This window comes from Mustela nigripes, chromosome 9 (assembly GCF_022355385.1).
Source record: "Mustela nigripes isolate SB6536 chromosome 9, MUSNIG.SB6536, whole genome shotgun sequence".
Taxonomy (NCBI): Eukaryota; Metazoa; Chordata; class Mammalia; order Carnivora; family Mustelidae; genus Mustela; species Mustela nigripes.
Window position 1 is genome coordinate 29604345 of NC_081565.1, and position 20413 is coordinate 29624757.

The 20413-nt window shown below is 43.8% G+C and overlaps 2 protein-coding genes across 2 annotated transcripts in view; both read left to right on the forward strand.

The window, feature by feature from the left end:
• Positions 1-20413, forward strand: part of GRIN3A (glutamate ionotropic receptor NMDA type subunit 3A) — a 164033-nt gene that overhangs the window by 125614 nt on the left and 18006 nt on the right. The window contains exon 6 of the mRNA XM_059411168.1: positions 1920-2071. Within this exon, the coding sequence (XP_059267151.1) occupies positions 1920-2071 (152 nt within the window). The remainder of the gene's footprint in view (positions 1-1919; positions 2072-20413) is intronic.
• On the forward strand, positions 17423-18190 carry PPP3R2 (protein phosphatase 3 regulatory subunit B, beta). The gene has a single exon (XM_059412247.1). It carries the CDS (start codon positions 17570-17572, stop codon positions 18080-18082), a length of 513 nt encoding a protein of 170 aa, XP_059268230.1. The 5' UTR covers positions 17423-17569; the 3' UTR covers positions 18083-18190.

Consider the following 20413-nt stretch of genomic DNA (forward strand, 5'->3'; position numbering starts at 1 on the left):
AATAAAAACAAAAGCAAAAACTAATGTCCTCGGAAATAAATTTCAAGATAGAAATAATTATAGCAAGTATTTGTTTTCATGAAGTATCTTTGAATTCTCGACAGCCTTTTAGTCTTTATCAGTGAAAAAAGAACGAGCTATACTTTTAGTTTATCTTCCTCAATCATCCTGAGGGCAAAATATCTTTTTTTGACTATGCTGTCCAATAGCTAAAGACAAAGTGTAGTTAATTAGCTCTTTCACATGGCTCATCAGAGAGCTTACTAGTGAATTAACAGGTTGGAAAGGAAGTAAAGCCATACAGAGCAAGGATACGCAGTCCAAGCTGGTTATTAAAAAACTCTGACAACACTTTGCATCCACCTTTGTGCTATTCCTTCGTCCTTTCCCTTTCCTCTCTTGCCTTAAGTAACCGCTATCCTGGATGTTGGGCTTATTAGTTCCTTGATTTTCTTCTAACTGTACTTTTGCCACATACATACGAATTCCTAAAAATACACTATTTCATTTTGAATGTGTTTGCATTTATGCAATAGATTCATGCTGTAATCTTCTGGGGTGGATCTTTTGTAGTCAGTATGGCTTGGAGTCATCCATATTATCCCATGTAGTTCTACTTCATATGTTTCACACTATATACAATATGCCAGTGATGTAATATTCCACAATTTATTTACCCATTCTCTTGTCAAAGAACATTTGGGTTGTTTCCAAATTTTTACTATTATGAACAGTGCTTCTAAGAACATTCTGATACATATCTCCTGGTGTGGTTGTAGTGGAGCTCTTTAGAAATGTACTTAAAATTACTGGTCTTAGAGCATATAGATGTTCAACTATACAAAATAATAGCAAACTATTTTAGGGCACCTGGGTGGCTCAGATGGTTAAGCATCTGCCTTCGGCTCAGGTCATGACCCCAGGGTCCTGAGATTGAGCCCACTTCCAGCTCCTTGCTCAGCAGGGAGCCTGCTTCTCCCTTGCCTTCTACCTGCTGTTCCCCCTGTTTGTGCTCTCTCTCTCTCTCCTAATCTCGCTCTCTGTCAAATAAAGAAATAAAATCTTAAGAAAAAATAGCAAACTATTTTCCACAATGGTTATATCAATTTGTATTTGCAGATGCAACATATGTGATCTTATGGACCTACATCTTCTCCAACACTTGGGTTTTGTGTGGGTTTTTTTTGAGATTTTATTCATTTATTTGACAGAGAGAGATCACAAGCAGACAGAGAGGCAGGCAGAGAGAGCGGGGGAAGCAGGCTCCCCACCAAGCAGAGAGCCTGACATGGGGCTCAATTCCAGGACCCTGAGATCACAACTCGAGCCGAAGGCAGAGGCTTAACCCACTGAGCCACCCAGTCACCCCCCAACACTTGGTTTTACCTGACTCTTTTTTTGGGGTGGGGTGATAAGTTTTTGTGGATGTTTAAATTCTCATGTTATACTGAGGCATGGTCTCATTATTAAAAATTGACAAAAGTAAAAGAGGGTCCTGCATGACCAATGATGAGAGAACGTCATAAACCCAAGATTATAATTAATCCAATTTTGTGTGTTTAAGGTTCAGAGGAGGGACTTTAGGAGAGGTGAATAGAAAATCCTAGTCCTGGTAAAGGCCTCAAAGGTATCTTCTCAAAATTATCTTGAAGGGAAGCAGAAGGCCTTGGAATATAATGTGTTCCTGGAACACGGTGCACAGCCCATTCCTCTCCTTTCCAGATTCATCTCTTCTACTCAGAAAGGCAGCAGATGTGTAATAATCATACCTTGGACCTCTCTGTGACCTTTGAAGGAAAGATGATAAAAGCTCACCCTGCCCTTGGTACCAGAACTGATGGCAATATCACACAAGCGTGCTGGCACCTCTTCAGATGCTCTCAGGTGAAAAGCTGACCTGAGGTTGTATTCTCTTCTAGGGTATGGCATTGGTCTCCCGCCCAACTCTCCACTGACCTCCAATATATCCGAGCTCATCAGTCAGTACAAGTCCCATGGGTTTATGGATGTGTTGCATGACAAGTGGTACAAGATGGTTCCCTGTGGAAAGAGAAGCTTTGCTGTCACGGAGGTAAGGAAAAGTGCTGATTGTGTTGATGCTTTGTATAGCTTTACCTTGAAGAACATGAAGAAACGCTGTTACATGTGTCCTTTGGTCAATAATCCAGGCTTTTTACATCTCATAGAATTCACTGTAATATATGCAGAAGTTCACTTGAAGAGTGCCCATTCTGGTAGGAATTTGCAGTAAGACAGGTTTGTCTTGGATTCAAACGTGATGTACTTTGATGAGTAAATATCTAAATTTCCACTTCTTTTCTGTATGCTATATCCACAAGTGCAGAAGAAACACTGGTCAAATTACAGCAATAGTATCTATATCTGAGATTGTCATTAACAGTACTTGGTTTAACTGTTAATTGCTGGACATGATGTGGACTTCAGAATATCCTTCAAGATCTGATCTAAGCTAATTTCCCAGTGGTCCAACTATGAATCCTTTATGGGCTTAAAAAAGTAGACACACCTTAATGGGTAATTCTTAGATTAGTGAATCATAGATTTTTTTAAACTGGAAACAACCAATACCTTTCTTTTACAGATGAGAAACTAATACCTGGAGATCCTAAGTGATTTTCCCAAGGCACACAAATAGTCAGAATCTCCATCTTTCTGTTGCAGTGCTCTGCCTTTACAATGTAATTAGAAAGAAACCATCAAAGGAGATAATTAAGATAAGAGACTAAAAGATATAACAACAACCATAGGTTCGGGTATTCAAAAGAGAAGCCAAATAAACCAGTACAAAGTCAGCCAGACATTTAAAACAAACAAACAACAACAACAACAAAAATAGCACTACAGCCAGCAATAACAGTGGCTTCAAATAGCCTGTATTTTGGCAAATTTGTATTTCTACACAGACTCTCCTGAGCTCCAGAGCCATATATCTACCTTCCCATTAGACATCCCCACTTGAATATCCTGCAGGCATCTCACAATTTAACTTGTCAGAAACGGAACCTTTGATCTTCTCTCCTAAATCTGCTTTTCCTCCTGAGCTTCCCGTCTCGGGTAATGACGCCTCTGTCCATTCAGTTACTCATTCCAGAAACTGCCAAGGCTCCTTCATGCCTCCCACATCTCACCTCCTGCAGCATTCTATCAACAAGCCATATTTTTTTTCTTCTATAAAATATGTCTCAAGTAAGCCCCTTTATCGCCATCTTCACTGTCACCACTCTAGTCCAAGTCCTCATCCCTCACCTGCACCACGGCAGAAGTCTCCTAACTGCTCTCTGTTTTCCTGCCTGCCTTTCTCCGATTTGTTTTCCATGTGGCAGATCACTGTTTTGCTTAGAAGTCTGCGTTGGGCTGCCGTGTTAATTAGGGAACAATCTGAAATGCAAAACTTGCATTTTAGCAAGCCCTGTGGGACTCGATCCTGCCTATATCTTCAGTCTCATCTCAATCCACTTTCTTCCTGGCTTATTACAGCCCTACTACTTTGGTCATTTAATTTACTTTTTCAAAGATTGATTGATTGATTGATTGAGTTGAGAGAGAGAGAAAGCATGTGTGCACAAGTTGGGGGAAGAGCAGAGGGAAAGAAATGTCAAGCAGACTCTTCACTGAGCCTGGAGCCTGATGTGGGGTCCATCTCATGACCCTGAGATCATGACCTGAGCCAAAACCAAAAGTTCCTGGGTTTCTCAACCATCTGAGCTACCCAGGAACCCCCACAGGGGTCATTTTAGATAGAGATATGCCAGTGGCTTCCCTGTCTTAGGATCTTGGCACATGCTATTACATCCATCTTCCCAAATACTCTTACCCCTGACATTTACCAGCTAATACATCTCATTATAAACTCCAGCTGAAATCTCACTTCTCCAGAGCCTGCCCATAATCCCTGTTCCAATCTGAATCATATCTTCCTTTTTAACCTTATATTATATCTCATTGAGAAGACGGTCATAGAGCAAAGATTTAAAGGAAGCAAAGAGGAAAATGGGGAATTAGGAAAGTAGCCTGTTCTGTTTCTTACCATGTGACAAAAGCTGTATTAGGGAAATTAACTCATTGGTTCATACCACGACCCTATTAGGCAGGCATTTTTATCTTTCTTTGGAGAGGTTTGCATGGCTTTTTCTAAAAGAAGTAAAATTGGTCTTATACCGTTCAGCTGAATTAAGTCAGCCAAGAATGCAAACGAACCAGTTGCTTCACTTGTGCCATTTGCTGTGACCATGGTTAACTCATGCCAAAGTCTCCAAGTGATTCAAAGTTGACGGCAAGACATTAGACAAAAGGAGCCTCCCAGTCATGTCCCCAAAGCCAGCTATATGGAATGATTTGCACCTCCTTGATCACACTTATCTGTCTAGGCTGTTGCCATTTCGGAGGACCATCAGCAGGAGGGACCAACCGACTCCACTGGACAAGCCTCTGAGGGTTCAGGGCTCTTCAGACTCAGAACCGAACTCCACTGGGCACATCGAGGGAAATGTCCTTTTTGAGACTAACATAAATTATTTATTCAATATGAAAAGAGCTACTACAAAGCATGATAAATTTGAAGCCGTACATTTCTAGACTTGTATCCTGAAGCTACCGGTTAACCACTGAATGACTTAACTGTTATTAGGTCTGGGTTTCCTCATCCATGAATAAATATGATAAAACTTGTCTTGCTATTTTGTCTGAGAAGAGGAGATCACTTATGGAAAGACCTAGTAAGAAAACTGACACAGTAAGTAGTAAATAATGGAAGTGTTCATAGCTCCTCTCCCTCCATCAGGAGAATTTCCTGAGGTTCATAGATATCTTCAGGTGTCTTCCTGCAGCTCTTTTTTAGAAGTGAGGAAACAAAAAAAAAAAAGAAGAAGAAGAAGAGGAAGAAGAAGGAGGAAGGGAACCTTCCCCAAAGACATGCAGTGAATTTCCTCATATGTCATTGGGCCAAAAGGGTGTCATTTGCCCTGCATGATCCAATCAGTGTGAGGAGAATGAGATCATCATGATGGATTAAACCAGTCATGACTCATCCCCTTGGACTGAAGATGGGCCAGCTTCCCTTGAAATGCATGATCACATAGCGAAGACCTGACAAAAGCAGGATCCCCTTAGGAGGAAGGAGACGGGAGAATGGGTGCTGAATAAACAGTCACCCACCTCTTCTGTACTCACTCTATCCTCGGAAAAAGTTGCGTCCTCTCATCCCACTGACTTCCATTCATCTATACAATAAGGTATTCGGATTTCATCATTTGCAAGAGCCCTCCCAGCTTTGACCCAGTGAAGATGGTTTCCCTTTATATTATCCTGAGATAAGAATATTGATACTCTTTACAGTATAACATCATGGTTGAAAATGGGCTTTGGAGACAGTTCTGGATTTGAACCTTTCAGCTCTTATGATATAGGCCAAGTTACTTGACTATTCTGAGCCTCATCTTCAGCAAATTAGGGGACTTCATAGGATTGGGGTAAAAATTAAGTCAGATAATGCTATAAAATATTGAGTTTATTATCCTGAATATGCTAAGCACAAGGTCACTTACATTGTTAAGGATTTTGAAGTTTCACCATAGATGTGCCAGCACTTTGTTGACTCATCAGTAATTTCAAACAAAACCAAACTAAGTGTGGACAAATAAGATAAATTTTGAGTAACAAATAATCAGGAGAAGCCAAATTCAGGGGAGGGAGATTGGGGGAAATTCTGGATGTAGTGAGCTGGAAGCAGCTGCATAAGAGACTGACATCAGGATCAAGTTACGGTTGTTAAGACAAGCCCGGGGCCCACAGATCAGCTGAGTTTAGAAGGGAAAGACAGGTAGGAGTTAAGAGAGTGGAAGAGAGGGGTACCTGGGTAGCTCAGTGGGTTAAAGCCTCTGCCTTCGGCTCAGGTCAAGATCCCAGGGTCCTGGGATCAAGCCCTGCATAGGGCTCTCCGCTCAGCAGGGAGCCTGCTTCCTCCTCTCTCTCTCTGCCTGCCTCTCTGCCTACTTGTGATCTCTGTCTGCCAAATAAATAAAATCTTTAAAAGAGAGAGTAGAAGAGATGCATAATCTTAATTAGAACCTTGGAGACTGAAATGAAAGAAGAGTGTGTGTGTGGTGGTGGTAAGAGAGCCACCCTCCAGCCTCAGGAAATGTTCTGAGCACACACAGAGCTCTTCTTTCTGAGGAATGCTGCTCTACACCATGGCGGCTCCTGATCTAGTGATAACTGCTCTGTGATGCGACTCACCTGTGTGCATTTACACAGCAGTGCATATCCGTGTGCACCAGCTGGCACATTTGTCTCGTACAACCAAAGAGAGAATTTCAGGGTGTCACCCTCACAAAACCTACAGGTAGAATGTGATTAAATGAAGCCAACCTTCAGGCTGAGCTCGGTCTCCTCTGTGAAGGCCGTCTGCCCACTGGATTTCCCTTGGCTCCGATCTTTGAGTGTCCACCTGCTTTTTTTGGTAAGCCGTCTCTCAGGAAAGTTCAGAAAAAAAGAAGTATACTTGTTAGCACCTTGCTCGCCATCCCTTTTGCTTCACGTGCCATCCATTGCTGGGCTGTAGTAGTGAAGGCAAGGGTTGGCTCTGAAATCAGACAAGCCGCAATCCTAGGAAGCCTCCTCCACCATCAGCTTGCCTTGGGTACGTCACTGACTCACTTCAATCTCGGCTTTTTCATCTCTTCCATGGCTTCTTGTGAGGAGTAAATAAAATAGTAGTTTAATGAACATGGCCCACCTCCTTCACCCGCCCAGGGGGAGGCGATGCAGGGCACAGTACAGCAGAAGTAGGTGTGTCCTGGAAGGCACCTCTCCCAACAGGGGCTCTTGAGGAAGACATTCCTCTGTTTATTTCTGACCCAACATCCCACTTGCCAGGTCCAGTCCGGTCTGTATATGCTGCACAGAGGAATTGAACACCCTTCCTCTCTGAAAAAATATCGTGGTTTGGCTAATGAGTAATCTGGTCACATAGTAACAGGATATGGAAGATGCTTTTTCTTCCTATTTCTGGTAATTGGGCATTAATACTTTGTCCCCCGTGAAAACCTTGATCTCTTCACCTCCCGTCCTTTGGCAACCCCAAAGCTGTCCAGAGGATAAATTCATTTTTTTTAAAGATTTTATTTATTTACCACCCAGGCACCCCAGTAAATTCATTGTTTTGAATTCCAGGGCTTTAACCCATCCCCAGAGTCACTTAGAAAATTGCAGGTCCAGTTCTGCTGACCAGACTCTGGCAATTCTCAGAGAGGAATTTTAAATTGACCTTAGATATTTCTTCAGGGTCCTCCTAGCACAACTCTGCCTGTGCCCACAGCAGACCTATTGTCACTTAGTTCTACTGGGGAAAACGTATGGCTGACTTGAAGTTCCTCCATTGTCTTCTGACTCAGCAAAAAAAAGTCTTTTTTTTTTTTTTATAAAGTCACTGAATAAATTTAGAGTTCCAGTGAATTTAGAGCCTCACTGTTTTGTGAAATCTGTTATTTTCAAACCAGGAAAAGGAAGGTGGCAGATCACAGTTTAGCAAACTCCCAAAATTCTCTAAGAAATTGTTAAGATCTGTGATATCTTTTTTTGAAAGCTACTTTTAAATAATAATGGATCAAATAAATAATTGGTTGAGCCTTTTAACCACCTGGAAATAGTAAAGAAGGAAAAAGAAATAGTCTTGGCAGAGAATGATAGCACACGAGAGTCCGGGGAATTTCCAAGAAACCATTTGCAAAGGTATGGTTTAAGGAAACCAACAGAAAGAATACATTCTCCCAGGGCAAGTGAAGTGGAGGAGGCATTACCACATCTAGACTCAAGAGGAAAAAGGGAAAGAGCCATTTCTAAAACCTGAGGGAGGGGATAGCAGAGGGCTTTCTAATGGGATCTGTGTCCTTTGACGAGGAACATAGCCAACCCACATGATGGCCATATGATGGCCAGAATAAATACTTGACCTCAGCTCCTTGAACCTCTTCGTCTCCCACCATGGCCTTAGGTCAAGGGAGCCTGTCGGTGTGGTCCATAGAGGACCTCCACAGGGCACAAAGCTGGATGGAGAAAGGTGGAGAGTGGGTCTGGAAGGGCAAAAGAATGTCCAGCACAGGCCCTCATGGAAGATGAAGATGGGGATCGGACCGCTAGAGGAAAGTGCCCACAGCCTGACCATCTGAGGATGTGCAGTTTCTGTTCCCAAACCCAGGTCCAGCCTGCAGGGAGATAGCTCATGCCTTGCCTTGGTCAGAAAGAGAAGACAGGGCGCCTGGGTGGCTCAGTGGGTTAAGCCGCTGCCTTCGGCTCAGGTCATGATCTCAGAGTTCTGGGATCGAGTCCCACATCGGGCTCTCTGCTCAGCAGAGAGCCTGCTTCCCTCTCTCTCTCTCTCTGGCTGCCTCTCCATCTACTTGTGATTTCTCTCTGTCAAATTAATAAATAAAATCTTTAAAAAAAAAAAAAGAAAAGACAAATACAACCATTCGGACAGTGCTGGTCTTGGGACCCAGGCCGCCTTGGCTCTACCATGACCATGAGGAGACAGCTTTATGTCCTTGGAAAAGTTACATAACCTCTCTCAACTTCATTGGAATCCATATCTTGCTGTATTGTTACAAGGTTTTGGGCCTCTGAATCCAAGGGTCTCCTTGTTGAGTGCCAAGGGAAACAAATACGTACTAAGCAGGAGGTTGAACATTGCCATGAAGGAGTTCCATCTCGAATTCAGAGACCTTGATTGCAAGATGTAAGGAAAAGGAGAAGTAAATTTCGGGACAATCTAAAAGTAAATCAAGGTACTTTTAGGTGTTTCTTAATATCAAGGAAAGTGCACAATAGGAAACTTGGCGCCATTCCATCTCTGAGCTCATCCTCAACTTGACCTTCACTCCATCCCTGAAATTACTCCATCCGTGGCCTCCCCAGTCCTGAATTTCATCTAATAAGGAATGGGACCTCCGGACAGGGATGAAGTGAGATGTCTGCTGAGCCCATTATTAGTTTGTTTTTTAAAGCTGAAGTTAAATGGTTTGTTTTCAAGAACACTGTAGAGGTGCAAATGTAAAAATGACCAGTTTCAAAATATCTACATCACAAAGGAACATCAAAACATCACCAATGCAAACTACCTAACCTCTCTGAATTTACTCTCCTAGATGGAGAGAACAATATTTATTTGATGCTCCTGGCTTGGTGTAAGGAACAGAGTAATGAACGTAAAAGTGCCTGACATCTACGAACATAGGTGTTGAATGAATGGGAGTTGTCATATTTGTCTTGACTCTGCCATGAACCAACTGAGTGACCTTCAGCACATCACTAAAGTTCTCTTCAAGCTTGTTTCGTCACCATAAGATTGAGCTGTATAGCATGGCCAGGTTAGAGAAGGCTGTAGTTCCCAGGCTGATATGATAGGTTTAGAAGGATCCTGACCTAAATGATATAGTTCCTGGGCCACAGAGAAGGACAGTGAACTGGCTGGCCTCCAGTCTGGCTCTCCCATCTCTAACCAGTGCCCCAGACCTCCAAATGTTCATCCCATATGAAACTTCCTAATATTTGTTCACCAAGAAAATGGAATTTTCTTGAAGTAAATCCATTCTTCCCTCCATTACTTTTTTGTTGGGGAGAGGAGGAAAGCATTAGTCAGCTCTACATTGAAAGCCAAATAGATCACACAAGTCTCATCAAGAAGCTTCTATGCTGGTCAGTTTTAGTTCCAGTTTGTCTTTAAAAACCCAAAGGGAATGGCATAGGGGTGAGGGAGGGATGAGTTTTAATGCAGTCTTTTCTGCTCTTGACAACTGGGTCACATCTCAGCACCCCCCTGCCCCTCTCATCCCTACCCCTTCCTTTTTCAATTTAAAATGTCACCGCTATTCACCCTGATGAAAGTTATGGCGAGGCAAGGGAAGTTAATGACCGCAGATTGCTTTAAATTGAAACCCCGCGTATGTCGGTAGCCACCTTGACAGCTGACTGCTTCCCTTGGAATAGCCTAAGTAATTAAGTTTAATATTTAAGCCAAGCATAAGGTCAGATGGATCCTATCCAGGTAGTGCTTTCTGGAAACCTGAAGAAGCACAAAGCCTTACACGTGTCCTTTTATGACATGGAATGGAATTGTGAAGAAAGGGAGGCCAATCTCCAAAAGGCCTCACCTTCTTGTTCTGCTACTAGAACAAATTCATTCATTCCTCCATCCGTGCGTCCACCCATCAGCAGGCATGTGTTGAACGCCTGGTACTGGCCCTGCACCAGGGGCAGAAATGAGTACAGAACTCACAAGCAGGGAGACAGACTTGTGAACAAACCCCGACACCATGCCATCACAGGGGCAGCAGCAGAAGATGCAAGGTAGAGCAGTGACAGGGGCAAGCCTGTGAATGACCCATGGAAGAACAAGAGTGAGTCAGAGAGGGCTTCCTAGAGGAGGTGTCCCCTGTTGGGGGAAGAGCCCTCCAGTCAGAGCATGAGCAGGACACTGAGGCATGGAATTACAAGCAATGCAGTTTGGCCCCACCCTCCAGAGACACTGCACCCAGTGATGCTGGGTGAACAGGATTTTATGCCCCATTAGTGGGCCCCTCCTTAGGGAGCTGGCCACCTTCCCTTGTGTCCTGCCTTACAGTTCCCCTATGACCGTCAGAAGAGCGGGGACATCTTTTTAAATCTTCATATGGAAGGCAGTCTGAGATAATTTTAAAACTTTCAACTCCAAATTAGATATACTGAGGTTTGACACCCCGCTCCATTCTGTGTGTCTATATAAGCCATGCAACCTTTTTTTTGTTGTTTTAAGATTTTATTCATTTGACATAGACACAGCAAGAGAGGGAACACAAGCAGGATGAGTGGGAGAGGGAGAAGCAGGCTTCCCACGAAGCAGGAAGCCCAATGTGGGCCCCAATCCCAGGACCCTGGGATCATGACCTGAGCAGAAGGCAGACACCCAACAACTGAGCCACCCAGGCGCCCCAAACCATGCAACTTCTGAAATATCAGATCCTTACCCCCAAACCGGGGGTGATAATAGAATCTTCCTGTAAGTAGTAAAATATATTTAATGAGCTATTTTAGAAAGAATATTTAGCTTAATAAATGTTTCCTCTTCTCTTTTGAGTATAGATTTATGTGTGCAGAAGAAAAAAATATTTGGTAAACAAGAAGCACATGTAGGAAATTACAGTTGTTGCACCCTCCCTTTTGGATCCATCTCCAAAAAAGCAGGAGCATCTTAAAATTATAAGCATCTAACAATTCCAGCGTAAAGATTTTCTTATGTGTTACTTAGATATGTTATAAAACTGGAGACTTTTTTACTGGAGGACTTGAGAAATACCTGATTCTGGAATTTTCTACCTTGCAAAGTGCTGTATTAGCCAGCTATTATGATTATCATCTGATTCCTTTCTTCCAACTCAGCTTCTAGGTTTGAGTGGGGAAACATGGTTTATGCAGACCGTTAGGATGCACTTAAATCAGATTTTTAAAGTATTTTCTTTACATGTAATCAGTGGTATTTCAAAGTCAGGCTACTGGGTGGGCCGGCTGGAGCACTACAATTCTCCCATGTTGCTTTCCTCTCTCCTGGCAGCATCACAAAGGTGGGGCTGTTACTCTGTTGCTCTCTGCTTACAGTGGATGACAGAAGATGAAATTTTCCAGCCGTGCCCTCTTCACCCTTGCTAATGACCAAGTAAACAGAGCACATGGAGTAAGGGTCTCTTCCTTTATATACCAGAGATGTTTGGGCATAAATTATGCTCAAGACCGAATACTGTTCATAGTTTTTGCTTTTTATCCGGGTTACATTCAGTGGACTCATGAATATTTATGAATATAGTTATTTACTCTGCAACTAAAAGGTGTGAACAGTGCTCAGACTGATTAAGACTATTGTGAGAGACAGTCTTTTTTCCACTTTTTGAGTTTTCCATACACTGAAATCTATAGGGGAATCACGGGAAACAGGACTTCTCCCTAATTATTTCCTGTGCTAATAAGTAAGTAGTTGCTTCCAGGCTTTCAAGATTGTGGCTTGGAAATGTGTGATGATTGCCATCTAGTGGCTGTGGTGTGAAGTGTCACAGACTATCAGAAAAGCCTTTTTTGCTCCTCACAAGCATCATTAACCCGGTCTAAGAAGGTGAGAAATTGCCCTCACATTCCCTGTATCGTAACTCTGAAGACACTTTCTCGTGATGCAGCTGTGGGAGTTGGTGGAATTTCAGGACATGTTAAATGAGAAGACAGCATCGTGGGGGAGCCCGCGGACCTGTAAAGGGTGCCTCTCTCATCACACATTATAGGTGGCCTCCTGCCACATCCAGACAAAGGGCTGGTCAGCCAGAGAAGCTAGTGCAGTGCCATGTGGAGCCTCATCTCTGCTCTCTCCCTCTATGCTTCTGTCCAGTAAGACGTCAGGCCTGGTTGGAATGGGTTGAATTGTGTCCCCCAAAAAGACATGTTGAGGTTCTACTGAACTAACCCCCTGGTACCTCAGAACAAGGCCCACTTTGGAAATAGGGTCACTGCAGACATGATCCATTAAGTTGAGGCTGTGGTCACACAGTGTAAGGGTGGGTCCCTAATCCAATATGCCCCATGTCCTTGTAAGAGGACAGATACAGGGAGAACGCCATGACCATGAGGCAGAGATTGGATTGATTGATGCAGCTGCACCCAAGGGATGCCAGAGACTGCCAGCAAACCATCAGATGCTCAGAATAAGCGAGGAAGTACTCCTCTAAGGTTTCAAAGGGAACATGGCCCTGCTGTCATCTGGAGTTCAGACTTCTAGTCTCCAGAACTGGGAGACAATCAACTTCTCTTTAAGCCCCTAGTTTGTGGTTCTTTGCTACGACAGCTAAGCAGACCTGGCCTTCCACTTCCAGTGCCTCTCTCAGCATACGGCACGCTCTCATTCTGCAGACAAGCACGTGTGGTCATCCCCGGTGGCTAGCTGCTCTCCCAGCTGCCAGTCTCTCCCCTGTTCAGTTCACCCTTCACAATGCCGGAGTCATCTTTCTAGAATAGAATCCTGATTTAGTCATTCTTGTGTGCATTCGGTCACTCTTTCTCTGTTGTATAGAAACCAGATGTCTTGGCCAAACATTCAAAAGTCCCATTGATCTGGTTCCTTCCATTTCACTTTGGTATTTTACTCAGTACTTAAGCCACATTGCACCAGATTCTGCCATCCCCACCTACTCCCTTTCCCACTTCTGTGGTTAGAGTACCTGTTCCCTTCGTCTTTGTCAGAATGAAATTGTACTTCTTGCAAAAAGTCTTCCTCCATTTGTTCCCAGCAAGAATTCTAGGTATTTTCCAACTACCTCTCAGTTCTCTGAATGCTTACAGCTCTTAACCTTTACACTTTTGATGACATCTTTCCTTTTCCAGCTTGTGTTATAATTAATTACAATTTTCTACTGCCTCAAGTCACTCAGTGGTCAGTAAGCTTTCTGAGTAGGGACCATCCTTGAATGCCCTCAGTGCTCTACCTGTTGAAGAAACAGGATTGGATAAATGATGCCCTGTAAGGAATGATTTATTCAGTGTCTAGGGAATGGTCAGACATTTCTTCACTTCATCTAATACCACACTCTCCTGCAACCTCCCTGTTCTGGCCACAGTAGCCTTTTTCAAGTTCTCCTACTTGATATGCTCCTCCTGCCCCAGCCCCTTTGCACATGTAGTTCCTTCTTCCTGGAACCCTCATCCCTGCCCAGAACATCAGTTAATTTCTTCATCTCCTTGATATTTCTGTTCAGTCATCACTTTCCCAGTTAAGGTTTAGTTCATCTTACTGACTGGATCAAATTCCCATTGTGTGAACTCCCCTGGCATGACAGATTCCTACTGTGTTACCTCTAACCTGCAACATTCACCACAGGTACCCCTTTAATATTTCTGGGCATGGTAATTTGATTAATGTCCATCTTCCCTGCAAAACCATAGACAGCTGGCAATGTACCTGCTTTAGATCACCACAGAAAGCCTCTCATATAGGAGATGTTCAATAAACATTTGTGAAGAGAAGAAATGAATAGTTGAGTATATCTGCATGTACATATATCTAAATCATCTATTAAAATCTTCCAGGTAAGCCTAAAGTAGGCAGTAATTATAATATCTATCATCTTTGTACCTCCTATGGCTAGGCATTGAGCCTAATTCTTTAAGGTGTACTATCTCATTTAATCCTGAAAAGGATGCTATGAGTTAGCAATTGTCCCAGTTTATAGATGGTCAGTGATTCAAATAAATAATTCTGCCCAAGATCACAGAGTTGTTAAATAGCAAAATGATGATTGAAAACCTGGGCTCATATTAAACACCATGCCAGAATTACGAAAGAAAATCAAACATATTATTCTTCATCCTTTTGAATACACATGAGAAACGTGAAAGACTGACCAAACAGCACTACATCCTTCCATACTATTTATTAGAGTGTAGATTTCTCAATAGCAAAACTGTATATTTCTCAGGGGACTATGTCTTGTTCACCGCAGAAGACCCATCAGGAGGCAGAGGGCCTGGCACACAATCCATTTGTTAAATGGATTTAAACTTGAAATAAAGTATATCACATCCAAGAAAAACAAGACACATATAGCCAAAGCCAAATATCTGCCTTAGGGAAAACAAAGGAGTAAGAAAGAGAGTAGAAAGAATATAGGGTACAAAAGGTATTGAGCACCTACTGTGCACCGACATGCTATTTTAGATGGCTTTGGATTATTTGAGATGTTCTCTCACTTAAACCTAAAATAACACTGATTTGCAGTGAGAAATCTGATGCTCAGGTTTAAACTCAGGGCCATGTGTTTCCACAGTCTATAAGATGGCTAACCTCAACACAGATTGATGTTAAATATGGTGATGGACAACATCACAGATACGTGAGGGCTTCCAGGTCAAGGTCAATGACCCACTGCGTGGGTCGCTCCCAGAATGTGTGATACTACTCAGAAACCCATATTCCTGACTAACTTGGAAGATGATGCCTTACATGAACTACAGGACTCATCACTTATGTTTGGCTTTATTTTCTAATGCCAGTTACTTTTGCATGTGACCATCTTACAGTTCTTTCCCTAAAAACTTGCTGAAATGGAAGTGCCATCAGGCTCCTGATTTCTTCTGGAACAGTCAACCCTTTCCATTTACTTACTGCAATGAATATCTGACGGTCCGGATCCCTCCACAGTGATAAAACCAGAAAGAGTAACAGTGAAAATAACTAAGAATAACAACCAGAGAAAATTGAAACAATGGCATTGAGCCCCATAACAATACTGACCTACAAAGTTTATGAAATGTGGAGCAATGGGGAACTCAACTTCACATTGACTAGAACTTAAGATCCAGCGTGACGTTGCATCCTCTGCAGGGAAGGAGTAAAGCAATTCTTGGTTGCACACTGAATTATTTTAGTGAAGTGGTGCCATCTTCCTGATAGTGTCTGTTCCACGTGAGTTGACTCTTGTGACAGTACTTCTCTTACATAACATTTCTATGTGCACTCCCGCATCTCGCTCTCAGAACTACATGCAGTGGAGAAGGCAGTTATAATTACTATCCCCATTTTACAGATGAGTACACTGAGGCTGGGACAGGAATGGCTCCTCTAAGGGCTCATTGTTAATCTGGGCAGAGCAGGGATTGGAACCTGGTCTACTGAATTCTTCTGCTCTCTCCACTACCCTTTACTACCTCCTAAAAATAACCCATAGAGGAACAGAAGAATACATTTACTGAAAGTTTCCACACTAATATCTCCTTTCCAAATGACAACTATCATGGGTAAGACAGCGTGGACTCCAGAAACATGCTTGATGGGCCAGTGCGGTCAGTCCTCAAGGAGTGTGCTGGGGGAGCCAGAGCTAATGCTGAGGAAGTGCTTAGAGCAGTGAGTGGCACACTGTCGGTGGTACCAAGGAATGCTCAGTAAATGACATAGCTGCGTGTAAGGACCCAGGCTGCCAACTGTTCATTCTTTAAGACTTCATCTCCACCCACAGGGGAGATAGTAAGGATAATGATGATGTGACAGTGATTTCTCATATTGGCTAATACCAGCTTTAATCCTCACACAGCTGTACAAAATGTATTATTAGCTCCATTTTACAGATGGAAAAACTGATGTTAAGCAAGTTGTTGAGGCCTTACTCAATGGTCACTTCAGAGTTGGATTATTCTGTTTTGAAATCTTTCCACGCTGTCATGTTTCTTTCAGATCTAATTCATTCAATCAGTTGGGATAATAATTCAGTTATTAAATATTGTAGCCTACAAAACTTCCCTTTTCCCTTAAACTGTCTGGTTCTTGGGTTAGGTACCCCTTAGCCATCATGGCAGTTTCAGTAGTTGCCTTTAGAGTGCTATTTTGGCTTAACTTAAAACACAAAGAATGTAGTAGCATTTTTTAAGTTAGTGTTCACCCCTTTCAGTTTGATTTAGTGGCCTGGGGTTCTCCTGGTGAACTACATTGCCCTTGAGTCAGTTCATTTCTTATGCATTTGGAGTAAATGATGTGCTTCTAAAGGAAGAAGGGATGTGGGGGTGGGGCGGACACAAGAGATTCATGTTTATCAAAAAGGACAAATCCAGGTTAAGCAAAGAGGAAAGCATGAGACAGTGGAAGGACCACTGTCGCTCTCAAAACATGCAAAAGGCATCTCTGGGCACATTACAGCCATTCCCAGCATGGTCCTTAGGGCAGCCACCAGGCTCCAGTTGGAAAAAGATAAAGACCAGTCTATAAGATGATGGATGCCAAGTAACAGGGCAACCAAGGCCATAGTCTTAGGAACTGTGTCTTCTTGAAAGAATGCCCTGGATTCAGCGCTGTTATATTTCTCAGGAATATGTTACCGCATATCAGTGATCATGTGAGAAATTCTGTGCGACATCTGAGTGGTCCTGTACTAAGACCCGGAACCCCAGGTCTTGAAAAGGGTCAGTGACCACTGCACCTGAAGGATGTCAATCGCGGCAGAGAATTTAGGAAATCGCGGCAGAGAATTTAGGAAATATGTATAAGATCAGTTCTTTGATGTATTACCTCTTTTAGCCCACCACAAGGCCCGCATAAGCATAAAGAGCACAGGACTGCAGTGCGCTCTGTCATTCTGAGCGTATTGATGAAACATACTGCGCTTCAGGCACTGTGCTGGGGACACTGCCCCTTTGGAGCTTACTAAGGACAAGGGAGGAAGCGAGAAGATGAAACACCAGCAGCAGAACTAGAAGAAAACCGCCAGCGGCCAAGTGGGCAAGAAAAGGAAAGAGGGCGGAGCAACCTATATGCCTGTCCACTCCTGGGCGTCCGTTACCCCAGCCCCTCCCCCGCCGCACTCTCCTACCTTCTCCCACTTCCCTCTCTGCCCGCCTCCCCGCTCCTTTCCTGACTCCTGGTGGGGGAGGGGAGAGGTCCGCCAGCCTTCCAAGCCTGCCCCGCACCCCACCCCCCATCCTCCCGCCGCAGCCGCGCAATCGCTGGGCTTGGACCCGCCCGCGCCTACAGCCCTTGCGAGGGGTGTCCGCGTCCACAATGGGAAATGAAGCCAGTTACCCGGAGGAGATATGCTCCCACTTCAGCTCCGATGAAATTAAAAGGCTGAGCAAGAGGTTTAAGAAGCTGGACTTGGACCGTTCAGGCTCTCTGAGCGTGGAGGAGTTCGTGTCCCTGCCCGAGCTGCACCAGAACCCGTTGGTGCAGCGAGTGGTCGACGTCTTCGACACCGACGGCAATGGAGAAGTGAACTTCAAGGAGTTCATCCTGGGGACCTCCCAGTTCAGCGTCAGGGGGGACGAGGAGGAGAAGTTGAGGTTTGCGTTCAGCATCTATGACATTGATAAAGATGGCTACATTTCCAACGGGGAGCTCTTCCAGGTGCTGAAGCTGATGGTGGGCGACAACCTGGAGGACTGGCAGTTACAGCAGTTAGTGGACAAAACCATCATCGTCCTGGATCGGGATGGAGACGGGAAAATATCCTTTGAGGAGTTCAGCGCTGTGGTTAGAGGCCTGGATGTCCACAAGAAGTTGGTGGTGATTGTGTGAGCTTTTAAGAGCTCCACCCACCAACTCTTACTTCCCTTTCTGTCTCTTTTAAGATCTGCTCAAGGCAGCCCAGGAGCTGGGTCTCAGATTTATTTGGAAGTGTTTCTCTTTGTGAAGCCACATTTTCTAACATGAACCTCATAACCAACTCGGTGTTGTGAATTCTTTTTATCTCAGTGATTCAGGGGAACACCCAGACTGGGGGAGACCAAGATGAAGGAGCATGGTGGGAAAAGAAAATCAAAAGGTCTTTCTAAACATCTTTTTCTTTGTTTTGATTCAGGATCCAAACTATAAAGTGTCAAAAACTTTAAAAATTCCAAAATAAGAAAATATACATATCTTTGCCTTTACTTCTCATAGTTTTATAGATGGGAGGGAATTGCACAATTTAAATCAGGGGTTAGGTGAACTGTTTTCATTTCCTTGTGTCCAGGTTCTCTCAACAGATTGCTAACTTCCTGTTGTGGCAGCAGGAACAGATCTATTTCTCTTGGCTGAGCACCTTTTAATCAGCTCTCTCTGGGCGGTGAAAGCCCACCTTTCCCTTTCCTAGGCTGTAGCCCACTCCCCATCTTGCATCTAGATATCCCTGAGCTCATCTGGAGGCCTCCTCCTGTCCCGTCATTCCAGCTCCTGACCAAGAACTGGTCTCAGGGCTCTTATAAGAAATGTTAATAAGCCTGGACTAAGTGCCTAGCCCAACTCTCAGACTTAGTGGCAGTTTTTCCAGGTGAGCCAGCCATCCCAGTAGGAAGTACAGTTAAGATTGCTTCCAGTTGGGGTGCCTGGGTGGCTCAGTGGGTTAAAGCCTCTGCCTTCCACTCAGGTCATGATCTCAGGGTCTTAGTATCGAGCCCCGCATCGGGCTCTCTGCTCAGAAGGGAGCCTGCTTTCTTCTCTCTCTCTGTCTCTCTCTCTCTCTCTCTCTGCCTGACTCTGTGCCTACTTGTGATCTCTGTCAAATAAATAAAATCATAAAAAAATGATTGCTTCCAGTCCAAATAGGGCAGGGACTTTCCCAGAAAGCTCTTCCCTCCAAAACTCAGCCCCTGCCCCCACCCCACCCCACCCCACCCCCAGTTAGAGGGAAATAAACAGATTCAGAATTGTTCTGACAGGACAGAGGCAGATACATTCAAAAGATGCAGAGATGGGCAAACACATCTCTGCTGCAGGGCGGCAATGCTGTCTATACTAGCTAAACTCAGTTCTAAACATCAGACCTGAGGCCTGGCAGGGAAGCTGAGAGCTCTTTCACCCCAGGAAGCCTTTTTTCTAATGGAATTCAGCCCAAAATTCCTAACAGGCTAATACACCTGCAGCCAAGGTGTGTATTAGAGCCTAGTCATCCTGGACAAGGGCAGTGTGTGTGCCTTCTTTCTAGCTCTGTGTTTAGGGATGTCATGTCATTAGATTGAAATTAGCCATGGGAGGGACACCTGCGTGGCTCAGTTCATTAAGCATCTGCCTTTAGCTCAGGTCATAATCCCAGGGTTCTGGGATTGAGTCCTGCATCAGGTTCCCTGTTCAGTAGGGAGCCTGCATCTCCTTCTGCCTGCTGCCCCCCTGCTTATGTGCGGTCTCTCTCTCTCTGACAAAATCTTTAAAAAAAAGAGAGAGAGAGAGAATTTGGCCATGATAGAACTAGTACATCATGGAAAGAAGCAAAAACATTTCATGTTTTGTTTGGAGAACTTGTGTACCAGTAAGTATACCACTGCCTATATCCGGATATTACCAGCTCTCCGAGGCCCCACTTGCGATCAGTTCTCAGAAAACCAACTGTCTTTGGTCCCAGCATTTGCCACTTCATGCCAGTCCTCTTGCTTACCATGGACCACTCCCCACAGAAGGGCTGAAGGCTCCAAACCTTAGGACAGTGAAACCTACTCTCCCTACACAGGACAAAACTCAGGTGATTTTTCTCAGGATGAGGAAGATCTGCTTGAAAGAAATTATCCTTCTAGTTTGAAGAAGCCAGTTGCTATTCTTGAATAAACAGAAGTAGGAAAAATAAGTCCACAAATTTCATTACTGTCAGGGCACCCATCTACCAAGCCCTCCTGCCATACTTTTTAATTTAGTAGATTATTTAGGAACCACAAAAAATAGGAATCTCTGTTCCTTTCATTTCTGTGCAGTCCTAAAAAAAAAAAATCTGTTAATAATAAATGGTCCCAACCATGTAGTGATCTGAGTCATAGCTCAGGATGACATCGTTGAAAGAATCAGGCACACCTGGGTTTGGAGTCATTTACAAGCAGGTTCTTAACGATGGGCATTTATTAGCTGTGTGAGCATAAGCCAAGTTTCCTAACCTCTCACTAT